The sequence below is a fragment of the Narcine bancroftii genome, chromosome 3 (genome assembly GCF_036971445.1).
Source record: "Narcine bancroftii isolate sNarBan1 chromosome 3, sNarBan1.hap1, whole genome shotgun sequence".
Lineage (NCBI taxonomy): Eukaryota > Metazoa > Chordata > Chondrichthyes > Torpediniformes > Narcinidae > Narcine > Narcine bancroftii.
The window spans coordinates 283,269,125-283,282,560 of record NC_091471.1 but is presented as its reverse complement, the minus strand read 5'-3'; the positions used below and the strand labels follow the sequence as shown (position 1 = coordinate 283,282,560).

The window sequence follows — 13,436 nt, the reverse complement described above, 5'->3', positions numbered from 1 at the left end:
AGGAGACTGATGGTGGAGGGGAAGCAGCTGTTCCTGAACCTAGTGGTGAGAGTCTTGTGGCGCCTACACCTCTTTCCTGATGGCAGCAGCAAGAACAGAGCATGTGCTGGGTGGTGTGGATCCTTGATGATTTCTTCTGGTCTCCGACGGCAGCGTTCCCTGTAGATGTTCTCGGTGGCGGGAAGGGGTTTGCCTGTGATGCCCTGGGCTGTGTCCACTGCCTTTTGGAGGGCTTTACGCTCAGGGGTATTGGTGTCCCCATACCAGACCTTGATATAGCCAGTCAGCACACTTTCCACCACATAGCTGTAGAAATTTCCAGGGTCTCTGGTGTCAGACCAAATCTCCACAAACTCCTGAGGAAGCTGACGTGTTTTCTTCACGATGCCACTAGTGTGTTGGGACCAGAAAAGATCCTCCAAGACAGTGACTCCCAAGAACTTACATTTGCTCATCCTCTCCACTTCTGATCCCCCAATGATCACTGGATCGTACGCATCTGGTTTTCCCTACTCTTCAGGTTCCTGTTGAATCTCTGCCCCTCACTTTAACTTATGTCATTTGGTTACCAGTTACCTCAATCTGGCCATAGACTCCATTCACCCAATACTTTGTACACCTCTGTGAAATCACCCCTTAGAGCTCCTGCGCTTCAAGAAATAAAGCCCCAGCCTGCTCAGGCCCCGAATCCTGGCAACCTCCTCGTAAATTTTCTCCGCACTCTTTCCAGCTTGGCATCTTTCCTGTAGCATGGTGACCAAAACTGAATATAGTACTCCGAATGGGGTCTCACCAAAGTCCTATATAACTGCAGCAGGACCTCCCAACTCTATACTCAATATGCTGACTGCTGAAGGCCAAAGCCTTTTTTGACTACCCTATTTTGACCCCATTTTTAAGGTACTATAAATTTGAGCTTTCAAGATCCCTCTGCTCTACAAAGCTCCCCAGATTCCTACCATTCACTGTGTAGGTCCTACCCAAAATGCAACACCTCACATATCTGTTAAATTCTATCATCCCTTCCTCTGCCCACCTGCTCAATTGATCAAGATCCTGCTGCAATTTTAGGCAACAGTTCTTCTCTATATTACAGTACCAGACACATTAGTTCCATCTGCAAACATGCTAATCAGGCCATGTACATTTTCATCTAAATCATTGATACAGCTGGCAAACAGCAATGGGCCCAGCACTGAACCCTGTGGTACACTGCAAGTCACAGGCCTCCAGACCCACCATTCATTCTCTGGTTTTTTTTTTAAACCATGAAGCCAATTTTCTATCCATTCCTCTGTCTCATCTTGGCCATTCCGCTGTGTCATCTCTAACCTTCCAAAGTAGCCTACTGTGCAGAACTTTATCTTGATGCCTTGCTAAAATCCATATACACTTCATCTACAGCTCAATCTTTTTGGTCACATCTTAAAAATTGTGAGAAAACCATGCTAACAACCTCTAGTAAGCCCTTGTCCATCTAAGTATGTCTTCTCCCTCAGAATGCTGCCGAGTAATTTACCAACTGCAGATGTTAGGCTCACCGACTTGTTCCAGGCTTTTCCTTGCAGCCCTTTTAGAACAAAGGCATGACATTTGCCACCCTCCATTCTTCTGGCACCTCACCTGTACTTAATGATGACTCTGTCATAAATTACTCTTAAATCTCACCTACAATCTCTCTCTCTCTCTTCCCACAGAGTCTTATCAGGCCCAGGAAAAATGTCTACCTCCATATGCATTAGGAACTCCTCAACTGTAATACTGACTATTCTCAACTGCCCTGTTCCCCAGTCCTGATGTCTTTCTCCACAGTGAAAACAGAGGAGAGATACTTGTTGAGGACCTTGCTCATCTGCTGTAGCTCCACACGGAGGACTACATTGATTCCTGAGGGATCCATTTTCTTCTCTGGTTACCATATTTCACTTAATGCACTTTGAAAATTTCATGGGATTCTCTTCAGCGTTATTGGCCAAAGCTGTCTCCTGTCCCTGATGCCCTTCTGATTTCCTTACTTGTTCCTCTAGTTATACACATTCCCAGCTGCTTATACCTGCCCCAAGCATCCTTATTCCTGAGAAAAATCTGAATTCCCTTTTGTTTGTCTGTCTGACCCTTCACTTCAACAAGAATGCATGTCCTGTCTCTTGTCAATACATTTTTTAAAACATCCCATTTTCCTAACTTTCCTCTTCTTTCAAACAGCCTGTTCCAGTCAACTTGTGTAAATTCTCATCATAAACTTTCAAAGATAGCTTTGTCCTAATTCCAATTTTTGATTCGTGGTCCTGCCCTGTCTCTCTCCACAACTACCTAAAACTTAATTGAACATTTGTCGCTGGTCTCCAAAAACTCATCCACAAAGGCTTCCCTTGCCCTTTGCAATTTCTCAAGACCAGAACAAGTGTTGCCCCCTCCTTTGCAGGACCCTCACATATTGTTGGAGGTTACTTTCCTGAACACATTTGACTAAGTCCACCCCATCTAAACCTTTCACACTGACTTTGCCCGTCAATATTTGGAACATTAAAATCCCCTACTATGACTGTTAGCTGGAATCAATCTGGTAAATTTGCTCCTCTAAGTTGTAGTGTTTATCAGCAGTTGGCGATCTTGCCTTGTATTTGTGGGTCTCTAAAGGCATGTCAGACCTTAATGAGCAGAATTCAGTGATAAACAAACCCTCAGACAAATCCTTCAAATGGAGCAGGAGGTCCAGGAGTTCAACACCAGGAATGTAACATGCCAAAATGGTGTGTTGTGAATGACAAATTTTACACAATTCAGAAACTCTAAATTGTTTAAGTTAAAATAAATGACTTGGTGTTGCTGTAGAGACAGAGTATGTGTTGGATATAATCTCCCAAATTTGTTAGGTCCTGGAGAGGATTCAGGACTGGAAAACTGCAGATATAACACCATGCACCAAGAAATTGTTGTCATGTTGTTCAGAGGATGCTGTGGTCATGTGATTGATCACCCAGCAACTGGCATGGCACAGTGAGACTGCAGTGGAGCATTGCCTTCCCCTCCACCCAGTGAGTCACCTTTGCCTTATTTTCTCACCTATGGGTGTCCTTTCCACCCACTCTTCCCACAGTTGTCTTGGCAACTGCAGCTATGCTGCTTATTCCTAGAAAAAAATAAAGGAAGTGAGGTATTCCCTCATCCCCACCATTAAACTGAGCACATTTTCAACCAGCTCACCTTGTTATTTTGGAGCATTGGACCAAGTTTCCAAGCTGCATGTAATTTGTGAATCCAATCGAGTAGTTACTTTGCAGGTGTGCCTCATTGTTTCCTAGGTACCACTCCTAGTACCGTCCATCCGCCCACCACACCTTTGACCTCCTCCCGTGTTCCTACTTTTTGTTGCCCCTTCCATGAAATAATATAAATAGTAACTTTGAGTGCTTTATTCCAACAGATAACGTTATCCTCTCACTCAACTAATTCAACATGTTTCCAAGTTAAAGGAGTTGGAATTGGCCGGGCCACTGTGCTCCTTGAAACTGCTGGCAACAGAAGCAACAATGTGACCAGGTGGGTCAATGTCGTAGAGTTATACAGCAGGGGGGAAGACCCTCTGGCCTAACTTGTCCATGCTGTCCTGAGTTAGCCCCACGTGTCTGCAATTGGTCTATACTACTACAAACCTTTCCTATCCAAATACCTGTTGATATTCTTTTAAATGTCACAATTCTCCAACCTCTATCACATCTTCTGGTAGCACGTTTCAGATACCTGCCACCCTCTATGTGGAAATATTACCGCTTAGGTCCTCCGTAAAACTTTAAATTATCACCTTAAAACTCTGCACTCTAGTTTTAGACTCTAGGGACAGGATCGGCGTAAAGGGACGCCATTTGTGGGCATTGCCCCCCCCCTCCCAAACAAGGCATTGTGACCTCAAAATGAGGTATTGTAATTTCCCATGAACCTAGATCACTGTCAGACCCACCCCTGCCCCTACTTGTGTCACTCATGTGTCAAGCATCACTAGCGACGCTTGACGCGCACTAGTGACACCAGAGACTCTCCATGTAATATAAGCAGCGTTTTTGTCTGCTATGTCGGAGGGACGGAGAATGTCCATGTTCAGCAGATAGGCACTACTACCCCCCTCCCCCCCCCAGGGTTACTCTAATGCCCCCCACTAAGACTCATTCTGGTGCCGACTCTGCTCTGGGGGAAAAAGACTGACCATTCACCTCAACTATGCTCCTCTGTAAGTTACCTCTTCATGTACCTCTCTAAGATCATGCCTAAGCCTTCTATGCTTCAAGGTAAAAAGCCCAATGTTCAATCAAAAATGTCCCATGGAAAGTCTTGAATCATTTTTTGGGCTAATGTAGTTCTTTTTCTGAAGAGTTAATATTTTCAATTTACAGTAAAAATCCCCAGTATCCAACACCTGTGGAGACTGCAGATGCTGGATATGCAAATTTTCCCGTTGCCTCCGGCACATTCTTACCATGCATTAAGAATTTAAAAGACAAAAGACAGTGGGCTGATATCGCCTCAAACCGTGCATCTTGGCGCCTCACAGTTTGGCGGGCAGCAACCTCCTTTGAAGAAGACCGCAGAGCTCACCTCACTGACAAAAGGCAAAGGAGGAAAAACCCAACACCCAACCCCAACCAACCAATTTTCCCCTGCAGCCGCTGCAACCGTGTCTGCCTGTCCCGCATCGGACTTGTCAGCCACAAACAAGCCTGCAGCTGATGTGGACTTTTACCCCCTCCATAAATCTTCGTCCGCGAAGCCAAGCCAAAGAAAGAAAAGTCCTCAATTATGTAAAGTTCTTTAATCAGGTACCATATTTTCACTCATATAATGAGCACACACATATAAAACATAGAAAATCTTAAACTGTGTAAAAAATATTCTTGTATAGCGCGCATGTATATAAAGCACAGGTGTAGTATTCTACATTCCAACTCACGAGCAATTTGCATTTACCCATGACAGGAGGCAAACACATTCCATTGTCCCACTATCTGCCACAGTTTATCTTCTGCAATTTACAACCCGTTCAACTTCCCCCAGTGGATTCAATCACTCATTATATATAAGGGTGATATCCTTCTGCAAAACATTATTAAGCTTTGGAGAGGACCAGGAGGAAACAGATGCATTGGTTATTTGCAAAGAATCAATTAAATAGATCAAAGATGGTCTTCAGAGTTGAGCAGATTTTAATTCTGTCATGAGTTAAAAAGCCTTTCTTTAAAATAAACCTTATCTTGTTAAAAAGTAATTAGTGATTAAATTGATGCCATAAGGCAAAATCATTCCACTGTTGTCTCGGAGGCACTTGATATGTTAATCTTTTCCCTCAGGGATGGGGCAAGGCGTTAAGATTGATAAGGTGCAGTGCCCTAGCCAGAACATCCTGTTTCTTGGAATACCATGGCATTCAGGCCAAAGAAATATTCTCGAGAGTCCCAAGATCAAAATTTTGAATTTTGCCATTTTGTATGTACCTAAAACCAATGAACTTCTGTAAATTGTGTGCTTTGTTTCATTGCCGCTACTACTTTCCCATATCTGCTGTAAATTGTGCGCGTTGTTTCATTGCCGCTACTACTTTCCCATACCTGCTATAAATTAGGCATGTTATTTCATTGCTGCTATTTCCCACGCCCCCTATAAACTATATGCAGTATTTCACTGCCACTATTACTTTCCCACGCCCGCTATAAATTGTGTACGTTATTTCATTGCGGCGGCTACTTTCCCATATCTGCTGTAAATTGTGCGTGTTGTTTCATTGCCGCTACTACTTTCCCATATCTGCTGTAAATTGTGCACGTTGTTTCATTGCCGCTACTACTTTCCCATATCTGCTGTAAATTGTGCACGTTGTTTCATTGCCGCTACTACTTTCCCATATCTGCTGTAAATTGTGCGCGTTGTTTCATTGCCGCTACTACTTTCCCATATCTGCTGTAAATTGTGCGCGTTGTTTCATTGCCGCTACTACTTTCCCATATCTACTGTAAATTGTGCGCGTTGTTTCATTGCCGCTACTACTTTCCCATATCTGCTGTAAATTGTGCGCGTTGTTTCATTGCCGCTACTACTTTCCCATATCTGCTGTAAATTGTGCGCGTTGTTTCATTGCCGCTACTACTTTCACATATCTGCTGTAAATTGTGCGCGTTGTTTCATTGCCGCTACTACTTTCCCATATCTGCTGTAAATTGTGCGCGTTGTTTCATTGCCGCTACTACTTTCCCATATCTGCTGTAAATTGTGCGCGTTGTTTCATTGCCGCTACTACTTTCCCATATCGGCTGTAAATTGTGCGCGTTGTTTCATTGCCGCTACTACTTTCCCATATCTGCTGTAAATTGTGCGCGTTGTTTCATTGCCGCTACTACTTTCCCATATCTGCTGTAAATTGTGCGCGTTGTTTCATTGCCGCTACTACTTTCCCATATCTGCTGTAAATTGTGCCCGTTGTTTCATTGCCGCTACTACTTTCCCATATCTGCTGTAAATTCTGCGTGTTGTTTCATTGCCGCTAGTACTTTCCCATATCTGCTGTAAATTGTGCGCATTATTTCATTGCCGCTGCTACTTTTCCACATCTGCTATAAATTGTGCACGTTATTTCATTGCCGCTATGTTTCCCACCCCGCTATAAATTATTTGCATTGTTTTATTGCTGCTAATACTTTCCCACACCTGTTACAAACTATGTGTGTTGTTTCATTGCCACCTTGACTTTCCCATGAAATTCTTGTATAGTGCACATAAGTATAGCAGTGGAGGTCTGTGCTGCTGCAGGGAGCCTGAGTGTACCCAGTTGGTTTAAAAAAAAGCATTTAACGCGCGCATTATATGCGTAAAAATATAGTAATTCCTGTGATTTTCAAAATTTAAAGTTGAAGCCTAGCTGCTGGCACTGTAAAAGTATCGCATTTTTTCTTTTTTCTTCTTTGGCTTGGCTTCGCGGACGAAGATTTATGGAGGGGTAATGTCCACGTCAGCTGCAGGCTTGTTTGTGGCTGACAAGTCCGATGCGGGACAGGCAGACACGGTTGCAGCGGTTGCAAGGGAAAATTGGTTGGTTGGGGTTGGATGTTGGGTTTTTCCTCCTTTGTCTTTTGTCAGTGAGGTGGGCTCTGCAGTCTTCTTCAAAGGAGGTTGCTGCCCTCCGAACTGTGAGGCGCCAAGATGCACGGTTGGAGGCGACATCAGCCCTCTGACGGGGGTCAATGTGGCAGGCACCAAGAGATTTCTTTAAGCAGTCCTTGTACCTCTTCTTTGGTGCACCTCTGTCTTGGTGGCCAGTGGAGAGCTCACCATATAACACGATCTTGGGAAGGTGATGGTCCTCCATTCTAGAGACATGACCCACCCAGCGCAGTGTGGATTCGATGCTTGCGGACTCTGCCGGCTCGAGTACTTCGATGTTGGTGATGAAGTCACTCCAATGGAGCGGAGACAGTGCTGATGGAAAGCGTTCTAGGAGCCGTAGGTGACGCCGGTAGAGGACCCATGATTCGGAGCCGAACAGGAGCATGGGTATGACAATGGCTCTGTACACGCTGATCTTTGAGTGTTTCTTCAGGTGGTTGTTTTTCCCGACTCTTTTGTGTAGTCTTCCAAAGGCGCTATTTGCCTTGGTGAGTCTGTTGTCTATCTCGTTGTCGATCCTTGCATCCGATGAAATGGTGCAGCCGAGGTAGGTAAACTGGTTGAACATTGAGTTCTGCGTGCCCGATGGAGATGTGGGGGGGCTGGTAGTCATGGTGGGGAGCTGGCTGATTGAGGACCTCAGTTTTCTTCAGGCTGACTTCCAGGCCAAACATTTTGGCAGTTTCCGCAAAACAGGACATCATGCGCTGGAGAGCTGGCTCTGAATGGGCAACTAAAGCGGCATCGTCTGCAAAGAGTAGTTCACGGACAAGTTGCTCTTGTGCCTTGGTGTCTTGGTGTGAGCTTGCAGGCACCTCAGATTGAAGAGACTGCCATCCGTGGGGTACCGGATGTAAACAGCGTCTTCATTGTTGAGGTCTTTCTTGGCTTGCTTCAGCATCATGCTGAAGAAGATAGTAAAGAGGGTTGGTGCGAGGACGCAGCCTTGCTTCATGCCGTTGTCAATGGAGAAGGGTTCGGAGAGCTTATTGCTATATCTGACCCGACCTTGTTGGTTTTCGTGGAGTTGGATAACCATGTTGAGGAACTTGGGGGGTCATCCGAGGCACTCTAGTATTTGCCAAAGCCCTTTCCTGCTCACGGTGTCGAAGGCTTTGGTGAGGTCAACAAAGGTGATGTAGAGTCCTTTGTTTTGTTCTTTGCACTTTTCTTGGAGCTGTCTGAGGGCAAAGACCATGTCAGTAGTTCCTCTGTTTGCGGCGACACTAGGTATTAGTCTATTAAGGAGAATCCTAGCGAAGATTTTGCCTGCAATGGAGAGCAGCATGATTCCCCTGTAGTTTGAGCAGTCTGATTTCTCGTCTTTGTTTTTGTACAGGGTGATGATGATGGCATCACGAAGGTCCTGAGGCAGCTTTCCTTGGTCCCTGAAGAGCATGAAAAACTCATGCAGTTTGGCATGCAGAGTTTTGCCACCAGCCTTCCAGACCTCTGGGGGGGATTCCATCCATACCTGCTGCTTTGCCACTTTTCAGTTGTTCAATTGCCTTATATGTCTCTTCCCGGGTGAGGGCCTCATCCAGCTCTAGATTCGAGGGCTTTTGAGGGAGTTGGAGCAGGGCGGATTCTTGGACTGAGCGGTTGGCACTGAAAAGAGATTGGAAGTGTTCTGACCATCAGAGTTCTGTGCTGCTGCAGGGAGCCTGAGTGTACCCAGTTGTTTTAAAAAAAAGCATTTAACGTGCGCATTATATGCGTAAAAATATAGTAATTCCTGTGATTTTCAAAATTTAAATTTGAAGCCCAGTTGCTGGTACTGTAAAAGTATCGCATTTACTGCTATGCTAACTGGCATCATAATTAACAGTTTACAGATAAACACTGTTACGGAGTCCAGAGGACCCCAAAATCCAGCAGCAATAGATATGCACCACAACACAGGGTTACTTAAACAAAAGTAGTTTTTAATTATAATTGAACAAGAAAACAGAATTAAACTTTAACATTACTTAGCCTACTTATTTCTCCCCCCCAATACTAAGCACAGGTGTGTGTAATGTGTATTTAAGATTAGAAAAGTTCTTTGGATCACAGTCCAATCTCACTGGTTTTAGGTAATTCTTGAACTGAGCACAGAAGTTAGCATTAACAAAGTTCACCAGGCTTTGCTGTTTAACAGGCAAATGGCTACCACTCAGGAGGGTTCTTGCTGGTTTTCAGAGAGTGATTCCTTTTCCAGGACATCCGCAACTGATTCCTTCTCAATCGGTCTTGCTGACGAAACTTGCGCCCTTCAGGGTTCTCCAGATGATCCTCTTTCTTTCAGGTCACCTTTCAGACCGCCAGTCTTCTCCTTCGACCAGGCAGCCTTCCAAAGTTTGCCAGCTTGTCCTTCTGGAACTGATTTCTGTGTCTCTCCTCTCTGTTTCACTCCCTCCCTCTCTCTCTGAGAGCAAAACTGTTCTGCCTGCAAAGATCACATGCTCTCCCAGGCAAGCTGCTGTTGATACTTTGTTTCTTCCTGCAATAGCATTCTGCAAAAGTCCTGCAAATATTCTGTATTTTAAAATGTGTGTGTGCAAGCTGCTCTAACAATTCCTCCCAAAACACCTCGAAATACCCTGTCACAACACTGACTAATGTATTTAATTATATACTAATAAAGATAAATACAGTACAATTCTGATTATCTGAAATCAGATTCTCCGATATCCTCATTTATCCAAACATATTTTATGAGCAACACTGACCGGGGACGTCAGGCTGCCGGCGGGCAGCAGGGCCTTGGTGGGGAGATGTCGGTAATTGGCTGCGGAAAGTAATTTTCTTTTGTTAGAATTAAACATTATTTCATGCTTAAAAAGCCTTCCCGTTTGTTGTTGTTTAAACACTGTTACAAGTGATTTTCTGTTGCTACTGGGCTGTTTTTAAAAAAATGACCAGTTCTCCAAAAATAAGCGTTTATCCGACATAGGTCCTGACCATTTTGGATAGTCGGAGTTACTCTTACCAGGCAGGCAGTGATAGGGAGATGCTTGGGAGAGTCGCCCCAATGGCGTACTGCCATTTTATTCAAACACAGCTTTATTCAAACAGTGACTGTGGGTGGGACACGACTGGGACGCTCTGCTAGCTGGCTCCCAACCTCACCAAGGGGAGTGTGTTGCTTCAGAGAACATTTACTTTCACAGAGTTAAACTGTTATTTAAATTTTTATTTATTTTGATTTTTATTTATTTCCTTGCTTTTTTTGCCGGTTGCTTGGAGTTGCTGATTGCTTGAATTCTGGATGACAGGGATTGTACTGTAATTATATTTTTTACTTTTAATGATACCACATGGTCGATGGGCCCTTCTGGCCTATGAGAACCATGCAGCCCATTTACACCAAACCTGTACATTTTGGAGATGGGAGGAAAACCTTCACCGAGGCCGGTTAAGTATAGTAGAGAAGGCAGTGTAATAGGGACAGGGTGGGAGGGATTAGACAGCCTGTGTGGGATTGGTGAACTCAATGGAAGTGATACGTGGTGGCTAGATGTTGGGGACTGGCAGATGTCAGGTAAAAAGGAGAGAGAGAGAGTTTGGCAAGAAAAGGGTAGAGTGGATGATTAGAGGCAGAGTCTGCCCGTGCTGGGATCTGAGAAGTAGAAAAGGTTAGAATGGTGGTATAAAAGAGATGGAAATGAAAGGGAGGGGGAGAGAGAGAGAGAGAGAGAGAGAGAGAGAGAGAGAGAGAGAGAGAGCAAGCAGAAGAATCCACTGTGGGGAAGAGAGGGGATAGAAATGGGAGTGGGTCTGAGTGGGAAAAGGGACAAAAGGAGGGGTTAATGGGAAGATCAGAATGGGTACATAAGTATGAGGAAATTAGAAAATACTCTGTTCATACCTCATGTTTATATGGGGCCTCACTCTGGCAGTGGGGAAGACAGGTCAGGGTGGGAATGGGAAGGGGAGGTGAAATGGTAGCAACCGGGAGCTCAGGATGGCCACCGCAGACAGAGTGTAGATGCTCTGTGAAACAGTCCCCAAGGTCTGGGTTTGATCTCACCGATGTAGAGGAGGCCACACCGGGAGCACTAAGTGCAGTTGATGAACTTGGAGGAGGTGCAGGTGATTCTTTGCCTCACCTGGAATGGCTGTTTGAGATTCTGGACAATGGTGAGGGAGGATGTCAGAGCAAGTGGCGTGTCGCCTGCAGTTGCAAGGGAAATTATGTGGGTGGGGAAGGATGAGCAGAGAAGGGAGCCATGGAAAGAGAGATCCCTGCAGAAGTTGGGGAGGGGTCGATGTGTCTGATGCTAGGGACCAGTTGATGCTGGTGGAAATGACGGGGGATGAATGCCGCTACAGGAGGGGTGAAAGTCAAGGACAAAGGGAACCCTATTCCTGTTTGTGGGGAGGTAAGAATGGAACTCGGAGAAATGGGAAATGCAGTAGATAGCTCCACGGACCACAGCTGAGGGGAAGGCTCATTGTTTGCATTATGGAATTTTCTAATCTCAGATAACAAGCCCCTTCTTCAGTGTCCCCCTTCTTCCTACTCTATTGTCCCATTTCCCTCCCACTCCCATCTCCCCCCCCCCCATGGTCATCAACCCTCCTCTTTAGTTCCATCCCCCTTCACCGTCCTCTCCCAACTGGATTCTTCTGCGCTCTCTCTCTCTCTCTCTTTCCCCCTCCCTCCCTCCCTCCCTCCCTCCTTTGGTTCCATCTATCTCACACCACCATTCTCACTTTCCCTTCTTGGATTCCTGCAACAGCAGCTTTTGTCTAGAATCACCCACCCCACCCTGTGACACATCTTCCTCCACCTGACCTGGTACACTCCTGCTTTTGTCTTCCTTGCTTCATTGCCTCATTATCCTGGATTCTCTGCTACATTTGAGAAAGGGTGTCTGTCCAAAACTTCATTCAACTATTCTTTTTCTCCCACAGATTATACTGAGTTCCTCCTGCAGGGGTGTGATGAGGAAAAACTCCAGGGTGAACCAAAAGGACAATGGGGTTTATTGTTTCAAAGATCAAGTGTGGGCAAGCTGGATAGATTTAGCCTCTGTCTGTTCTGTCAGGTATCTTGAAAATGTACCTACCTGTCTCCATCAGACCTGTAGGCCTAAATTTGCCATATACAGGAACTCCCAAATACAGAAATCTGCCCTAATAGGGAACTCACAATCACCACCAAAGTATGTGATGCAGAATAAACATTTACTCATGAAATTCTTGGAAAATGTCAATAACTACAAGATTAAATTTCTTTCAACTAATAGTGCAGGTTGGTGTTATAGAAAATTGTGATCTTAATGGTCATCTTGGAGGACTCTATACTGACCCCTCTGTCTCCCTTGCTCCAGCTCCCTCCCAATTCCTTTCTCCTATCAGATAACTATCCCCTCCCCAGACTCTCTCTTTCCCTACTTGTCTCTTCCTCCAGCTCTCCCCTTCTTCCATCAGAGAGGCTTCTCCCTATCATTACCCATCTGCTTTCTATCCTCCCACCTATCCATCTCTTATTTTTTACTTGTTAGCCTGTGCTCTTCCCAATTCACTTCCTCCCCCCTCTACTCTCCTCCCCACACCCCCACCTTTTTATTAAGGCATCTACCTCTTTTTCCTTATTGCTGAAGAAGGACTCATGACAGAAATGTTGACTGCCTTTTACTTCCCATGTATGTGGATTGTCAGAGATTGACTGCTCATTCTAATCGCTGTGCTGAATACATTAGAACAGGAGGTTGGTGGGTGCTTATGCCCACTAATATTGGGTAGAAGGTAAAAGGCTATCAACAGTCTGAGTAAAGTATTTGGGAATGGGAGGAGTAAAAGCACGCTGCTCGAGAAACTTAACAGGTCCTTTATATAGCAAAATACATAACTGGCATTTCCAAGAGCCCTTCACAAGATATGGAGAAAAAAAACTTCAACCATGGTGTCTGCAGATTTTAAGTTTGCAGAGGATTATTCTCGAGAGAGATCTGTAAACTTGACAGTATTAATCAACAGAGACACATCCCTATTAACCAGAAGTCAGTAAAAACACACTGGATGAGTGCATGGATGTGAGGGGATTGGAGGGTTATGGGCAGGGAGTAGGTAGGTGGGACTAGTGGAGTTCACTTAAATCGATGCGGACTAGAGGGGTCGAGATGGCCTGTTTCCGTTCTGTTATGGTTATAAATGCTGGAGGAACTCAGCAGGTCTCGCTGCATCCCTAGGAGGTAAATAGATATTACTGGCATTTTGGGCCTGAGCTCTTCTTTATGGAACAACGTTTTTACCACAATCACAGCGTCTGCAGACTTTCGGGTTTCGCTACGACCAGA

At 45.0% G+C, this 13,436-nt stretch overlaps 1 protein-coding gene across 5 annotated transcripts in view; it reads left to right on the top strand.

The window, feature by feature from the left end:
* The window catches only part of ctns (cystinosin, lysosomal cystine transporter), a 76,432-nt gene that overhangs the window by 25,955 nt on the left and 37,041 nt on the right, over positions 1–13,436 (top strand). For all 5 annotated transcript variants that reach the window (XM_069928372.1, XM_069928373.1, XM_069928375.1 and 2 more), the window contains exon 5: positions 3,428–3,543. In XM_069928372.1, the coding sequence (XP_069784473.1) occupies positions 3,428–3,543 (116 nt within the window). The remainder of the gene's footprint in view (positions 1–3,427; positions 3,544–13,436) is intronic.